The sequence below is a fragment of the Eublepharis macularius genome, chromosome 13, assembly GCF_028583425.1.
Source record: "Eublepharis macularius isolate TG4126 chromosome 13, MPM_Emac_v1.0, whole genome shotgun sequence".
Classification (NCBI taxonomy): domain Eukaryota; kingdom Metazoa; phylum Chordata; class Lepidosauria; order Squamata; family Eublepharidae; genus Eublepharis; species Eublepharis macularius.
Genome location: NC_072802.1, coordinates 74317864 through 74334760, shown reverse-complemented (window position 1 = coordinate 74334760; position 16897 = coordinate 74317864). Strand labels below are relative to the sequence as shown.

The 16897-nt window shown below is 49.4% G+C and overlaps 2 protein-coding genes across 2 annotated transcripts in view; one reads left to right on the top strand and one right to left on the bottom strand.

The window, feature by feature from the left end:
- LOC129341426 (solute carrier family 2, facilitated glucose transporter member 11-like) overlaps window positions 1-4013 on the top strand; it is a 28351-nt gene extending 24338 nt beyond the window's left edge. Inside the window, exons 11-12 of the mRNA XM_054996618.1 lie at window positions 2027-2154; window positions 3647-4013. Of these exons, the coding sequence (XP_054852593.1) occupies window positions 2027-2154; window positions 3647-3850 (332 nt within the window). The 3' untranslated portion in view covers window positions 3851-4013. The remainder of the gene's footprint in view (window positions 1-2026; window positions 2155-3646) is intronic.
- A 5126-nt stretch (window positions 4014-9139) lies between these two features.
- Window positions 9140-14476, bottom strand: HSCB (HscB mitochondrial iron-sulfur cluster cochaperone). The gene is made up of 5 exons (XM_054996008.1): window positions 14397-14476; window positions 13998-14087; window positions 13397-13544; window positions 10581-10628; window positions 9140-9618 (listed from the first exon to the last, which is right to left on the bottom strand). The coding sequence occupies exons 1-5, from the start codon at window positions 14397-14399 to the stop codon at window positions 9527-9529; spliced, it is 381 nt and encodes a 126-aa protein (XP_054851983.1). The 5' UTR covers window positions 14400-14476; the 3' UTR covers window positions 9140-9526.
- Window positions 14477-16897: the final 2421 nt, after the last annotated feature.

The window sequence follows — 16897 nt, the reverse complement described above, 5'->3', positions numbered from 1 at the left end:
GCATCACCCCATTCCCCCTCCCCCAAGAGGAGCCCCAGGTCTACCACAGCCTGCAGGGCTTCCACAACCTGAAGGTCCAGACTGACTGTGATCGCCAGGGCATCTGCACAGACCTTGTGGCAAAGTTCCTGGTCAGCATGCATGATGCACCGATCCTAGTCATGTCTGGCTTCTGCCTCTTGCTAGCTGCAGGGTAAGGACTGGGTGCTGAGTCAGTTGCCCTGCCAAGGGACAGGAGGGAATAACCAGGGGCTTAGACCCAGACATCTGTCCTGTCTCCTGTTGCAGGTGACTGGGACGACCCCTAGCCTTGTCAGGCTCTTGCCAAAGGCAGGCAGTCTCCCAGTGACTGTAGCCTCTGCCTTCCAATGGAGGGCAGTAAGTGGGAGGAGGCAGGACACCCAAAGATTGCCCACCATTGGGAGAGACTGGAAGGTAGGCTGGGAAATGGGCACAAACGTGCTTGTGGCACCTGCCAACCATGTCACGCCCATGCAGCCCAGAGGCAATGGCCCTGAGCCAGGATCAGCTCTTTAGGGCTAAAACACAGCACCTGAAAGACCAGCAACAACAGAGACATTCCTGGGTCACAGCCCACCCTCTTGGATACACCCTCTTGGATACATGAAGGGGCACCCCCCCCTCCCAAGGAGAAGTCAGAAATGGGAAGGAGGGGATTGGGTAGGGAGAGACATGGAACTAGTCTCATTCACTCACAAGCACACCTGCAGGGGCCGAGTGGTAGCACACGTGGACGTTACTGAATGGCAGATCATTGAGCATTGTGAGGGACTGCCATATGGCTCCTGTGCCTTTGCAAGCTGCTCCCAGGGCCCAGGCGGAGACAGGCTGAGCCATTTTCAGTGCAGCACGCGCCTGAGGCGCATCCCTGGGTCAAGGCAGTGCTTGAGGCGGGATGCTTTTGGACTCGGTGTCTGGACAGCGTGGCAGGGACAGTGGTGCTGATGTTCCCAGGACTGCATTGAATCGCCACCTGCACCGATGTGAGGCAGACATGTGCAGTGATGGCAAACAGCATGGATGCCGTGCTGGTGGTACCCTGGTGGGGTCTGCATTCCCCGCTCATGAGATGAGGAATTGCCAGGGTGACCTGCAGAGGCACCTGCTGTTGCCTTTCAAACGACACTTGCTCAGCCAGTGGGGATGTGTTCAGCCCCTGCTCCATCCGCTGCTGCTGCTGCTGCTGCAGAGCTCTGACCCTGGGTCGCTTGGACAGCTGAGCCACAGAGCACAGTGGGGCAGCTGCTAGGGACCCCAGACCACAGTTGTGGCCTGTGCCTCTCAAGGGAGTACGTGAACTCCCTGGTGCAGGGCTGTGAGTACCCCAGCCCCTTCCATGGCAGCACAGGGGTTTGTTATTAGCTTACCAGCAGGCAGCCATGGTGGAACTGTGCCAGCACCCAGGACTGGCATAGTAGTTTCGGGATGCGACATCGTGCTTAGTCAGCTCCCTGTGCACTATTGGGCCCCCTTAGGGTTGTGCTGTGAATCTGTTTGTTTGAAATATTTATATCCTGCCTTATGAAGGTGGCAAAGAATACAAGAACAAGCTGCAATGGCACAAAAACAACACAACTGCTCTGTTAAAACTGCCAAAAGAAGTATTATGACTTTATTTGCATACTGCTTGCACTTTGTGATTGCCAGTCGTGACCTGGATTGATTAGCCTCACTTGAGGGCAGCAATTCCCACCCATTCTTCCAATCACATCCAGATCTGCATAACTCAAGAGACAAAACTATATTTGGTGATTATTTACAGCCAATATTTGGTATTATCATTGCACTGAAACTCTAATCCAAAAAGGTTATTCTTCTTCATGATCTTGTTTCAGAGTCAAAATGTGCTGCAAATATCCTTTTGTACCTAAACTGACTGGGTTCCCACTAACCTTGCACCCACAGATGAGTGGCTAACCTTTGCAAGCAATTTTCTTTTTCCTTCTTGAACTGGTCTATGTCTGCTGCTCTTGCCATAACCAGCTCTTTCTGGAATTGACCCCAGGTGGAGTGACAAACATTTTGACTGCGGAGTTGTTCACTCAGTCTTCACGGCCTGCTGCTTACATGATAGCAGGATCCTTGAGCTGGCTCAGCTTCTTCACCATCGGGATGCTCTTCCCCTTCATAGTGGTACGTAGACTGCCTTTCTTTCCGCCATCCAGCGTCTTCTGCAAAAGACTTTTGGCATTGCCTCTCCCCAGGAGCCCCAGCAAGAAACAGCCTCTTTCAGCCCAGACCCCTTCTGAACGGGCAGGATGCAGAGGCAGGCAAAGTGAAGCTGCCCCACCAACCCACAGCAGTCTCTGCTGGCAAAAAACATCACACCCAGATGAAGAATTCCAGCATTTCTTTCCGTATGAGCTTTCACAAGCCACAGCCCACTCTCCCCAGTACGCAAAGGGTGATCCTTCCTTTCACGTATCTGGAGAGCTGTGGCCCGCAAAAGCGCATGGTGGCGTCCGTCTCTAAGGTACCCCCGGCCGGCCCTTTTTAGGAATTCTTCCCACCCCCTTGTCAGTGAGATAAAGTTGGAGGCCCTCCTTTGACCCCCCTGAGTCACAGAACTCTTGCTGAGCAAGGAGGCCGTTTTGCCTGTTCTTTTCTGCACTGCTTACTTTAGAAGGCACTTTCACGTCTCATGAAGAAATCTGACAAGTATATTCACAAGACCAAACAGGTGCTGAATTCAGAAATGCATTTGAATGTCGTTTTCTAAGTCTTCAATAACCTTCAATAAGTCACCCTCACTCGCATACAAGACACACAAATAAAACTAATACATAGAATTTATAGGTCGTAAAATAGCAAATTGTTTCAAGGTAGCAAATGCGGGTGAATTCTGATGGCAAAGCCACCAAATGATTAAAGAGCCAGGCTCAACATGACCCACTTCCTTTTGAGATGGGGTGAGCCAGAAAGTTCCGATGAGTGATAATCTAACTATATGGCCCTGGCATAGCCCATCAGGACTGGGTGGCTTCAGCACGTCACAGCAGCGACTCCTGCCCTGGGATGTGCAAGCTGGCGTGTGTCCCAAGCTTGGTTACGAAGCCAGGCATGTCAGATACCTGGCCCAGCTCAACTGCGCATTGGCTGGGCAAGGCAGGCCTTTCTCACTTTTCCCCACAGCAACAGTTAACAGAAGTTGCCATTTTCTATATTGGATCAGGAGTGCCTCATAACTGGATAATGTTAGTTTCATATGGGTAGCTGTGTTAGTCTGTAGCAGTCAAAGAAAACAGGAGTCCAGGAGCACATGAAAGACTCAAAGAAAATTCTGTAAGCCTTCGTGAACTGGTGCTCACTTGATCAGATGCACGTGGAAAGCTGGAATATATACTGCTAGGCTGTAAGATGCCACTGGACGTGTTTTATGTAACTTGGGTGACCTTGCTGAGGATCCCCATTTGAGAAATACAAAGGGTGGTGTGGCGCAAGTGTATACAGGCGGGAAGACAAATACAGCAGGCATTTTCCTCATCAAAGGGATTGAAGGGGGGGGGACATTTTATCAATATGAAGATCAATGTCTGTACAGGAAAATGCAAGATACTCCATTACACATAGCTAAGATTCACTGTGAATTAATAACTATTCTCATTTTCTCAATTTTGTTTTCCAGAAAGGTCTCAGACAGTATTGCTTTGTTGTGTTTGTGCTGGAATGCTGCTTGGTAGCCATTTTCATCTTCTTTGTTATTCCGGAGACAAAAAATAAAACCTTTCTGGAGATTAAAAGAGAATTTCACAAGCTCAACTTTGGCAGAAGAATCCAAGAACACGAGGGAGAACTGTGCGAGGGACAGCACCTTGGCCGTGAGTTCTAGGGGGGGGGGGCGCGCGGATACAGCTGCAGGCACACTGCCTTGGCCAACTAGACAGAGAGCAGCGCGCCCAACGACTCTGCTGCCCCTCATAGCGATGCCTTTCTGGGTTGCAGGCCATGCAGTTTTATATACCTTGTTTTCTTCAGCACTTGGTGCAGCCTGCTCAAGGTCTCAATTTAATAAAAAGCTGTTTCTCAAACTGACTGCTGTCACATTTCTGAGCCTCACTGTATAAACACCTGTCATAAAGCTCGACAAAAGTGAACCAGCTGCAGATGAGGAGGACAAAAGGATATCATTAGCTCAGCACACATGCCTTGGCTTTTAAGGGCCCTGGGACGAGTCATACTCTGCTAAGGATTTTTTTATTTGTATTTTGAACTTCTGGGTAAAGAAGATGGGGAGGCTAGAGTTAAAGCTGGTCTAGGCAAGGAAGGGAACAACAACAAAATTATTTAGCGGGATCCGGGCTTAATGTCCCTGAGACTAACCTCTACTTGATTCTGACCTGGATATTCAGGGTAATGATTTTGCTTGATTCGCTGCTGAGTAAGTCTGTATATAATCTGATCCAATTTGGATTGGAGTGTGAGGGTGGATCTGGAGCTAGGGGCGGAGGCAGAAACTTCTTGCTAAAGTCCCACGGATACTTTCAAGGTGATCCTGCTGATCTATTAAAATCTCAGCAGCAGAAAGTGGAGAGGGAAATGATCACTTAGTCCCTCTTAGGAGGAGTGTTTCCTCCGCAACTGAATGAAGCTACGATAGACCCGAAGTATGTTTGGGAAAAAGAGGGGCAGGCAATGACTGGCCTCTCTCTCATCTCCTTTTTCTGAGCAAGGCGATTAAGTAGGTCGTGCCAGAGCCATGGCAGGCATTTCCGCACGACTAGTTGCTCCCGAGTCCCTTTCATCTGGCTTCAGACTAGCATTTTGGGCTGAAGCAACATTACCATGGCTCAATGGCACTGAAAGCTGCCTGAGAAGTCTGGGAGAACCAACCAGGATGCACTCCCTCTGTCACTTTGCTAGCAAAGACTTGTCAGTCAGTCAGGGTGACCAAGGCTGTTTCCATTCCAACCCCAGACCTGAATCTGGATTGAAATGGCCTACTTAATACATTCATTGCTATTAATAGCAGTGGGTGTATCAGCAGCACCGATACCGCAATATTGTGGACAGCTACAATAAAAGGTTTAAAGGGACGTCCCTCCACTGCTTTTGGTGGGGGGCAGTTTGGCAAGTAAGTGTTCCTGTAGGATAGACAGAGGCAGCTAGTTGGGACCCAGTCTGTGAAGTGTCACAAAGGCCAATTTCTTACGTAGTTATTTATAAAATGTATATATGCTACCTCTCCAAAGACTGTTTATGTTAAACTTTTGGCCAAGATCAGCCAGGAGTTGGGTTATCAATACGCTGTACAACATATGTTCAAAGCCTTTGGAAGCACCTGTGAAGGTTGAGCCAGAGTTCAAAGGCCAGGATCAGGTTCCTGAAGGCAAACAAACTGAAGCTGAACCCAGACAAGACAGACAACGCTGGCTGGGAAGGCAGTGTTCGACTGTTATGTAATTACCAGGCTTAGGCAGGGTTATACTCTGGTAGAACCAACTTAAGCCCTTTAGGTGCTCCCGGACCCAGCCTGGTTGATGTATAAACAAGTTGACAGCTTTCTTGGTTAGAATGATGGATAATTTCAGCTCCAAACTCAGCCTGTTGGCTCTATCCAGCTAGAACATACTATGGTTTGAGAAGACAGATAGGGAAAAGGTGACAAAAAATTTATACCTGTGTATTTTACTTAAGGTTTGGTCTAAATTTATGGCTTATCTAAATCCAGGAACTTCAGTGGGCGAAATTTTCTTTAGAAATACAGGCCAAATAGTGGGTATTGTTTTATTTTCTGAGTGAAAACAATATATTCAGATTGATTTTTGGAGAACACTCTTCTAAACTAGGGAAGAGATTATCAGAAAACCAAATTGGCAGATCCCTCTCTCATTCCAATATATGCAAGTTAGGCAAGGATATTGGATCTCCAGTGTATATTGCACCCATTGTCTAAATTGGAGTGTTTAGCTTAGAACTATTTGAGGAAGAGATGTTCTCTCCAAAATAAATTCTCTGCTATTAAATTCCTATGCTCAGATGTGTAAATAACAGGGCCTATGAGGCAGATTTAGGTTATAGTATCTTTCATAATGTATGCACCTTTGTGTATATAGCACATTAAAATAGCCACTCTTGCCGCTCTGGCAAGACAAAATAGAATCATCTCAATGAACAGGTGTGAATGCTGGAAATGTTCTGCCCACCATCCAGATTTGTATCACCTCTGTTGTTCTTGTCTGAATGCTCCTCAATACTTGTAACAAACACTTGTCCAAGCAATCCTGGGGGTTGGGGTCAGACTGCCAGTGACCCCTGGATGGGTTCTGCTGCAGTACGTCTACTTAAATGCCAAATTCAGTATTAGGCTGTTAATAACACATCTACTGGCACCTGCAAATATCGTCTGGGTAAAACACGGTGGGACCCTTCTGTACCCTCCGTCCAAGAATGGCTTAATAAGGCGATGAGGATGCTCACAAATGAATAATCTGTCAGAAAAGCTTCTTTTTAGTATAGGAAAAACTCTTAAAATTTCCCACAACAGTGGAATTTATTTCTTGATTACTGGAGTGGCCATCCAGTGTGTTTGATTTCAAAAATAGAAAAGTACAAGAATACTTGTTTTTAAAACAAAAAGGTAAGCAGGTCAGCGTCGTTGCTAAGAGCCCCTTCTTTCATGCCCATGTAGTTCGAAAACGGCCGTTTATTAAGAAGCTGCTGACCCAGCCACGAGCCACAGTACCAAAATCTCCAGATCGGACCCCTGCCGCACGTTCTATATAGGGCTCTCTCTGAAGTTGTCTTGGAAGCTTCAACTGGTTCAAAATGCGGCCACCAGGCTTCCGGTCCTGGGTCAGCTGCCTTGAACAGGCAACTCCAGAGCGCCATCAACCGCGCTTCGGCTCCTATGCTAGAGCAGTTACACCCTTTGGACCACTTTCCCTTTGAAGTCTTCTCACTCAGGACTTGTGCTCGGCAACTGTCAGCTCGCAGGCATTGTCTATGTCACGTCGAGTCTTTCGGAATGGTTACCAGAACAGATGTGGAGGGCACCTGCCCCTCCAACGAAGGTGTGCAAGGCGGTTTTAATCCAGAAGGCATTTGCTGGATGGAGGAGAGTTTCTGCAGGGCCGGCTGTGCTGTTTCTATCATGCCTTTTGATTTTACAATTCATGCATTTGCAACACTGATGCTTTTTAGCCTCCTCGAGTCTTAATAGGCAAAATATAAATACCTCGGGGCTAGATAACCCCGAGTCCCTTCCCTGCTGGCCTCTTTTCTCTATCAGTGCGAGCCAGATCTTGCAAGGGTGAAAGCTCACCTGCTTCAACACCACAGAGGAATACTAGCAGGACAAACGGCTGTGAAAATCAAACCCACACGAACCGCTTGTGCCTATGCTAGTGTGTGTTGTGTGAGGAACCCTAACCCACAAACCCTCTGAACTGAGGCCATAGTTCAAAGCAAGATCACCACCTTGATTTTCTGCAGAATCCACTTCCCAGCCCACTACACTTGGTATCCTTATACTGACTACGGAACAGCTGTTAAGACAACCTGGAACTTCACCTCACAGATCACCCTGAAGGAACGGCAGTAGCCCTTTAAAACTGGGCCATGCACAGCACAAACCCATTTCTTCTGGAAAATATCCCAGGATGGGCCATATTTCAAAAAACAATACTGCAGAGCTGGATAAATACAGCAGAGGGAAACCCAGATGCTTAAGGGGTTGGGGCCCCTTTCCTATGAGGAAAGGCTGGAGAGTCAAAAATTAGCAAACATGAATAATGTAATGTCAAATAAGCGTTGGAAACGTCAGGAACATGAAGGTTCATTTTACCATATGTGGTGCACTTGTGATAAGGCAAAACAATTTTGGTCTTCTATTTATGCTGAAATATTGAAAATTTTGAAAGGTAATTTGCAGAAGAATCCTGAAATGTTTTTGTTAGGGCTTAATTTAGAAACTATAAATGTAAGGGATAGAACATTATTATGGTATATGATTATAGCAGCAAGATTGCTGTATGCACAATATTGGAAGCAAGACAAGATACCAGAAGTTGATGAGTGGACACAAAAACTTTTGTATATGGTGGAAATGGACAAATTAACTAGAAAGTTAAAAGAACAAAGTTCAAATGATTTTCTGACAGATTGGAGAAAACTGAAAGACTGTCTGGAAAAGAACTGGGATGTAAAGGACCAATTGTGGTCTATGGATAATTTTTGATGAGCATTATGTAATTTGTTGAATTTAGTATTGATTGTAACTTTACCTTTGAAGATTATGGAAAATGATAGAATTAGAGGGAACAATGTATGAATTGTAGGGCATAAGTGCTGGAGGTGGGGGGGAGGGAAAAGGTAGGTTGGGGATAAATTTGTACTCAATAGGAGAAGGAACAGTGAAATGTATATTTTTATTTTATGTTGGTTCTCAACCTATCCAATAAAAATTTTCTTTACAAAAGGAAAGGCTGGAGAGTCTAGGACTTTCAGTTTAGCAAAAAGATTAGGGGTGGGGGGATATGATAGGTGTGTATACAATTCTGCTTGCAGTGGAAAAAGTGGGGTGCAGAGAGCTTTTTCTCCCTCTCCCTTTATACTGGGATTTAAGGGCCCCCGAGGAAGTTAATGGTCAACAGAATCAGGACAGATAAAAGGAAATACTCCTTTACTCAGAGAGTATTTAAATTATGGTATTCATTGCCGATGACGGCGGTGAACATAAATGGCTTTAAAAGGAGGATAGACCGATTCGTGGAGGATGGGTCCATCCAAGGCTACTAGTCATGGTGAGTAAACTGCTACTCAAGAGCAATGGACCTCTGAACAGCTGTGCTAGGAGACACCACTGGGGGGCAGCCTTGGCCTCGTGCCCTGCCTGCTGGCACTCCAGCGCAACTGGGCAGCCACGTGGTACAAATCAAAGACCTTCCTCACTTACTGCTTGGAGATCTTTATGAATGCTAACAAACCTGGATAAAAGTTATCTGGTAAATAATACATACTTGAGGCACTAGAAAGATTTTAAAAAATCCTCTCCAAAGTCTTGCGACTGAACTTAGCAGTCATATACTAAGAAAACGGCCACAAATCGTGATGTCAGGCACTGGACAAAGTGCCTTTCAGTGGGTCGTCTACTGCAGCAAAGACAGAGAAGACTCTTGCAGCACCTTAAACACATTTTATTCCACCATATGCCTTCATGAACCAGAGTGGGCTTCCTCCACTCCAGACTCCCCTCCCTCTTGGGCCTGTCCATGGCTATTACCCGCAGTGTCCAACTGGGGACCCTCCAGGTTTAAACACAGCATGCCCCGCACCGCAGTTGTCAGAGGGGCAGTGGGTGGGGGGTGAGGGAGGATCAGCTTCTAGCACTGCTTGGAGGCCCTGGCTGGAAGCAGGATGCTGGGCTGGTGGTCTTATCCAGGAGGGCTCTTTGTATTTTATCAGGAGCAGAAAAACCAAGAGCGACACAAAATGGCTTTACTGCTTGCAGCTTCTTTACTGGGAAATACTAAAATGGCAAACGCCCGTCACGCGTAATCATCCGATGCTAGGAAGGGACCTTTTTCCTCTTCACCGTTTCTTCCAGGTTGGCAAAATATTTCATTTTGGCCAAAACTTTTTTTGCTTTCTGAAGATCATCTACAATCCAAAGAAAGAAAACGGCTTTACACTGAACTGCTATTTATTTTAAGCATTTTTATGCTGCCTTTCCCCCCAGTTCATGGACCTCCGGGTAGCAGTCAAACATTAAAACAAATTCCAAAGGTGCATATAAACACAAGCACACAAGCACATGCGTATAAGTGGGAAATGGGGAGAAGAGTCAACAAGAGAATGTCAAACAAAGCTGAAGAGCCTTCGCCCACAGGTGCAAGAGAGTGCTAGAAGGGGACAGACAGATCCTCCCGGCAAGGGGATTTCAGCGTCACGAACGAGGAGGCTTCTTTGCGGGCTGCTCCTTGTCCAAGCTCAGGTGGCGACGGCACCAAAAGCTGGGCCTCCAATAATGACCATAGTGGTCAGGTAGCTTCATATGCGAGCAGGCGGTCCCTTAAGGTGCGACAGGCCCATGCTGTGTCGGGCTTTAGAAATCAATACCAGCATCTTGACTTGAAACATAGGTCCGAATGTTGAAAAAATGATTATGTTATCAAAAGAAGATTCTCCCAGCTTACATCTAACCCAACAGCAACATGTTCCAATATATCAATTCAATTACTTCTAGGAATTGGACGACTCTCGCCAGAAGGCAGTTCTGCAAAGACTTACTCCCACATCTAATAGGGCTACCTAGTTAGTATGTGTCTCGTATTGACAGGAGTAAGCCACCAAAAGACTGGCAACATTATTAAGGGTTCATTTTAAGCTTATCAAGTAAGAATATCTCAAGGGAGATTTTTTTTTAAAAAACTTCTGCTTGCAGTCCACACTAGCTTTGGACAAGCAAACAGCCCCACAGGCCCCGTAAGAGGAACATGCCACATTATAGCACCCTTGACGAGAGCAAACCACTCCCAAATAATTAACAAGCACTGCTTGCCACAGCACAGCTCACCTCAGGGCAACACTACAGGCTGTTTGCAGGAGTGGGAGAGACCTACCTTGGTCAAAGGCTTGGCTCACATCTTTGGTCAGCTCCTCTTGTTTTGCTGTAAGAGAGAAAGACCAGGATGGGCTTCATATGAGCGCATGTGGTGAGCTCTAAAGGTCACAACAGAGAGAAACATGTTCTTGGAACGCCAGAAAAGTAGTTGCGCTTTAACAAGTTGCAGTTCTATTTCACAAAGAGCATCTTGTTTGATTTATTTAGAAATAAGAACATCTTCTGATCATCAGACACGGTGGCAAGCGCACACACTCTGCAATGACTTCAGTTCACCTCTCTCCTTTCCCCATTTGCATCTCTTAAAAAGATCAGACAAGTGAGGGGCCACCCATCCCACACCATTTTAAAATATGATCTAGTGTTCATCTTTCTGAGACATGAAGAGGATTAGCTAGTTTAATTCAATAGGATCAACACCTTGGACAGTCAGCAAATAATGCAATACGGCATGCAGATGCGCATTTGCTGAGACGTGAAAACAAGCAGAAATCCGTTACAGCCCTGAACGAACCCTAAAACAGAGCAGATGCAATTGGGCCCAACACGTTAAACAACACAGAAGCTACCAAGCAGAGACGTATTTTCTGCAACAGACAATACACGGCGGCACAGCCTACAGCCCCTATACTTTTACCGAGGCGTCTCTTTGGACCGCTTCCTAATGGTACACTCCCTTCCTACTTGTGTAAGGAAGCCCTCCTGAGTAGTCCACAGAGAGTAGCCACTGACAGACCACTCATCCGTGAGTTTATCGAATCCCCTTTTAAAGCTACCTATGCCTGTGACACTCACTACATCCTTTGGGAGTGAATTCCAGAGTTTAATTTCTTGTCAAGTAAAGATTTCCTTTGTCTGTTAGGAATCCATTGCCCATCAACTTCACTGGGTGTCCATGAGTTCTAGTATTATGGGAGAGGGAGAAAAAAAGTCCCTCATCCATTCCCCCCCCCACTACATGCATATAAACCTCTATCATGTATTCCATTAGCCATCTTTTTTCTAGACTGGCCTTTCCTCATAGTAAAGGTGCTCCAATTCCTAATCATCTCGGTGGGCCTCTTATGTCGTTTTCCCAGCTATGTAATGGCTTTTTTTAGATCTGGTGGTCAGAACTGCGTGCAGTATTCCAAATGAGGCAGCATTATAAAATTGATGGCTTGTTTTCAAACCCTTTCCTAATAATCCCTAGCATAGATTTTGCCTGCTGCAACACACTGGGTTGACATGACGACTCCAATCTTTCCTTCCCTCTTAGAGCCAAGCTACCAATGATGCCTGACACGAGTTGGACATGTGTCAGTTTCCCTCAATGGTTGATGGGAAGTGTAGGCATCACTTGTAGCTGCCCCAGCGGGCAGCACAAACTTGCCTGGCGTCTGCCCCCACGCCCTCTCTTGGGGCCGTGCAGTATTAGGCTGCAGCCCTGCACGCAGCGAAACCTCAACACTGCCCCCCCACCCCCGCTGCAGGCCTCAGTTTTGACCATCCTGAATTATTCTGTCACCTGCAAACTCATCCACCACATTGCTCATTCCAGTTCCATATCATTTATTAAACAACACAGGCTCCAGTACCAATTCTAATGGGACCCCCCCCTGCTTACTTTCCTCCATTGTGAGAATTGCCCATTTATTCCTAATCTTAATTTCCTGTCATTTAGCACATTTTTAATCCATAAGAAGACTGCATGACAGCTAAAAGCTTGCTCAGGAGCCTTTGGTGAGGTCCTTGAAAGCCCTTTGAAAGTTCAAGCGTATAACGTCTACTGGGTCACTGCTGTCTACGTGCTTGTTCACTTTCTTAAAAAACACCCAAAGGCTAATGAGGCAGGGCTTCCCTTCCCAGAAGCCATGCTGATTTTCCTTCAGCCATCTTTGTTCCTCTGCGTGCCTAATAATGCTACCTTTGATGACAGCTTCTAAAAATTTGCTTTGGACAGACATTAGGCTAACTGGCCTTTAATTGGATTCCTAACTCGGGGGATGCATTTTGCCAGGGCTTCAGTTTGTGTTGTGTTAAATTGCTTCCAAGTATCTCTAGGGATTTGACTCTCTTGAGTTTCCCTTTCAGCTTCCTTCTAACTAGCCCCTCGTTTTTGTAAACTTCCTGCTTCGGAAATCAAATGCGACTGTTTTGGACTCTGGGGGCAACTTGGTGTTCACTGCTCCCAGTTGCTGCCACAACATCCGCATCTCATGCCAGAGCCCCAGGCAGAACCAAGTCCAAGGTCACCGCCCCTCTAGTGGGCCCTGCTGTGACCCTCCGTTCTAGTGCACAATCATTTAGGGGGGTCTAGGAATCTCATTCCTGCAGCGTGACTTGGGCACATGTTTATCCAGTGAAGGTGGCTGAAGTCACCCAGTATCACTTTATCTGCTTTCATCACTTGCCACACACCAGGCGAGTGGTGGTGACTGGCAAAGGGCTCCATGACCAGACGGGTCACACATCTTGTGTTTGGAAAACTTTCTGCAAATCTGAGCTTTCAAACAGCACAGAAACCACGTTTACTTTACATGTCTTCTTCACATGATGCCTGTGAGGAACTTGATGGCTGCAGTTTTTCCTGTTTCAGTACACCTGGCACTGATTCCCACACAAAAGTGTAACTAGGTTAATATTTCCAAGTTAATAACAGTTTTCAGACATTTGAATTTGCATCTAAAGTTGCACTAAGCAATCTTTTTAATGCAGATTAATTGTCAAAATAAACAAGAGCAGAATTCATTCCGATTTTTAATACAGCAAGCAGCCACTAAGACAAAGCGCACAGAACCTCTCCCGACACAACGGCCCAGTCCTATCCCCTACCTGCGATGTAGTTCTCCATCTCTTCTCTTGCACCTTCTTCACTGTTAGTTTCTGCCAGTTTCTCGTTCATCTCCATGATTTCTGAGAGGAACTCAGGATCCTCCTGGCTGTCTGTCCCTTTCTCCAGTTCTACCCCGTTTAACTCCAGCTGGGAGCCGAGAGCACAGCCCTGACTGGGGGGTGGGGTGGGGGAGCCCTCCCCCTCGCCCCTCAAAAACAACCCCCCGGGGGCCGAACAGGGAGGTTTCCACGCGCCAGGGCGGAACCCCCCCCCGAAGGGCCTCCCCCGCCTGCCCCCCCCCCCGGCCAGGTCCCACCTCGACGAGGCCCGCGAGAAGGGGTTGCCCCGCCCCCCCCCCCCACAGCCCAGGCTCCGCCGCCGCCGCCGCCGCCCCAAGGCACGCCGGGGACCTCCCCCGCCAGGCCGGGGCGCGGGGTCGGCCGGGGCTCGGCTGCCGAGGGCCCTTCTGTCCCGGCCAGGCAGGCAGGCAGGCCCCGCGGGAGGCCGGCACGGGAGTCCGCCAGGGCGCGTCCGGCTCCCCCGTCGCTCTGCGCTCGGCCCCCGCCCGGAAAGCCCGCCCCGGGCCCCGGGCCCGCTCACCAGGTAGAGGCCGCGGCTGAGGGGGCTGCGCAAGGTGCGGTAGGCCGCGTTCACCAGGGCCGAGTGCTGCGCCGAGAAGTCCCGCTCCGCCTGCGGGGAAGGAGCCGGGCCGGGCCGGGCGAGGCGCGTCAGGCGAGGCGGGCCGGGCCGGGCGAGGGAGCCCCTCCGCCCCCGCCCCGGCCTCGCCCCCCGCCCCACCTGCGGCCGCCGGCTGAAGAGGTCCGGGTGGAGGCGCCGCTGGAGGCTCCGGAAGCGCCGCTGCAGCTCGGCCGCGTCCAGGCGGAAAGTGCGCTCGCTGGAGGGGGGGGGGAGAGGGGGGGTCAGGCGGGGCCTCCGGGGGGCGCCTCGGCCTCCGCCGCCGCCGCCCCCGGCCCGCCCGCCCGCCGCCCCGCGGCTCACCATCCCAGCAGGCGGAAGAGGTCGGCGCCGCTCTCCGGGGGCTGCAGGGCGCGGCAGGCCGGGCAGAAGCGCGGGGCGGCGGCGGCGGCGGGGAAGGGCCGGGCGCAGCTCCAGCAGGACGCCGAGCTCCGCGCCCGCCACGCGGAGGGGCCGCGCCGGAGAGGCCCCCGCAGCAGCGCCGCCCGCCACATCCCGCCCCCCCTTTCCCGGCAGCCCCCGCGCGCCCCGCGCCCCGCCCCCCCCTTCCCGGCAGCCCCCGCGGGAAAGCGCGGGAAAGCGGGCGGGGCGTGGCCATGGCCGGCCGGCGGCAGCAGCAGCAGCAGCAGGCTGGGCGGGAGGCGGCGGCGGCGGCGGCCTCGTCCTCGTCGGGGGCCTCGCAGGGCGCTGCTGGCAGCCAGGCCTCGGCCTCCTCGTCGTCGTCCTCCTCGTCCGGCACGCTGAGCTCGCTGGAGACGCTGCCCGCCCCGGAGTCGCTGCCGCCCATCGCCGAGGAGGAGGAGGAAGGGGAGGCGGCGCGGCCCTGGGGGCGCCTCTTCGCCCTGGCGCCCGGATTCGCCCACTTGGGTGCGGGCGCGGGAGGCGGGCCGGGGGAGGCGCGGGGTCCTGGCGGCGTCTGAATCCTCCGCCCCCCCCCCCCGGGCATCCCTGAGCCCGGAGCGGGGGGGGAGGGAGGGGGCCACACGCCCTGCCCCTCCCCCTCCCCCAGCCAGGCCGGCTTGGAGACGCACAGCCTTGCCAAGGGCGGGGGGGGGGCAACCCGGCCAGAGACCGCGGGGCGGGGCGGGGCTGGCTTAGGCGGGACTCCCGCATGACCGCAGTCAAGTCTCGGGTGTGGCCGTGGCCGGGATCCGGGCCGGCCGTGTCTTTTCCAGAGCAAGGGTTGGAATCCCTTAAGGGGGGAAACACGGGGGTGCGGGAATCGAAGAGTCACACGAGCACGTGTAGTTGATACGTACAGAGAAAGGGGAAAGAGAGAAGGGAACCAGGCCTCTGGCTGAGGAGGAATTCTGCACCAGGGGCCGTCTCAGGGTGGATTTGATTTATATCAAATCAAATCGATTTAAATCCCTAGTAAGACTAGATTTAAATCATGGTTTTCTACATAAAGACTCTGCACACTTGACTTCTACAATCTTGTATTGGTACAATTTTTTGAAACTTAGTACTTAAGAGGTACAGGGTTGGTTCTGTATACAAAGATTTGCAAAGGAATAATGGATTGAGGTCTTTTTCTCGATTGTGTATGTTTATTTTATAATCTTTGCTGTGAAGAAGAGACGTGATCTCTGCAGACTCAATTTCACAGTTTTGAGAACTGTAAAACCAAGCATCTGTGATAATATCTTCTAGATAGAAAAACTGCACAATCTTACCAAAACCTCTGGAAGAGCATGACATTGTGAATGGATTAATGGAATTCGTTTACCAAAACATTTAAATATTGCATGAATATACAGCCTCATGCTACCTAATTAAAAACTAATCCTTATTTCATGATGATAACTTTTGGACTATAATGTATCTTAAATAGAAAACTATCTTTAAATAGATTTTCCCCTCAAAAAACATTTTATTAAAAAATTCCAATTTAAATTTTAAAAATCTGATTTAAATTTTAAAAATCTGATTTTTCAGATTTTTTAAAAAAAACATTGATTTTTATCCACTCTGAACTGGCCACAAGAAAAAGTGAGAAAGATTTAAAGAAGGGCGAAAGAATTTCCAGAGGAAAGGCGCTAACAGAGACAGAATTAACCTATCTTCAGCCTGCTGAGCTGGGCAGCAGAGTACATTGTCTCCTTCGACAGTCCAGATGTTAAGAGTGGAGGACCTCAGGCAGGGCTTCTGAAGGGCTCAAGAAAAAGATGGGATGATTCCAAAACAGACTAGTGGAGTGGGTTGCCACTGAGCCAGCAGAGGGGGTTAGATTGCCTGCCTTTGGCTGGCAGAACAGCAGTAGATACAGGAGCCGGCACAAAAGAATATCAGAGAAACCATATCCAGGAGTTCAGAGTGAGTCCTGGGTGCAGATTTGTGGATTTACCAACTTGGAATAAGCTAGGAAGGGGGTTCCCCAGAAAGGGAACAAAAGGTGGTTGCCTCTAAGCAGAGTGGACAAAAAGGGCTGGCAGGTTGAGACAAGTAATCAAGCCCACATGGATGCTTGACAGTAATCAGATTTTGTGCTCAGGAAGACTTGGATCTCGGTGGGTGCAACTGCCTGTGGCGATAGACAGGCATGCAGATGTCCCATCAGTGAATCAGTCTCTTGCCTAAAGTTTCAGCCACTCATTGGCATAGCTGGGGAGAGCCTTGGCCAAAGCATGCCGTGGCTAGCTCCTAAAATTTCTGCCAAAATGAATTAGCCAAGATGGAGTTGGAGCTGATGGTGCACATCTGGGAAAGGGGGCCCTGAGAACAATGGTATTTTGAAATCTCTGTTTGCTTCCACCTCAGACTGTTTGAACAATGAATACTGGTTTGGAAGAGATCTAAACTGC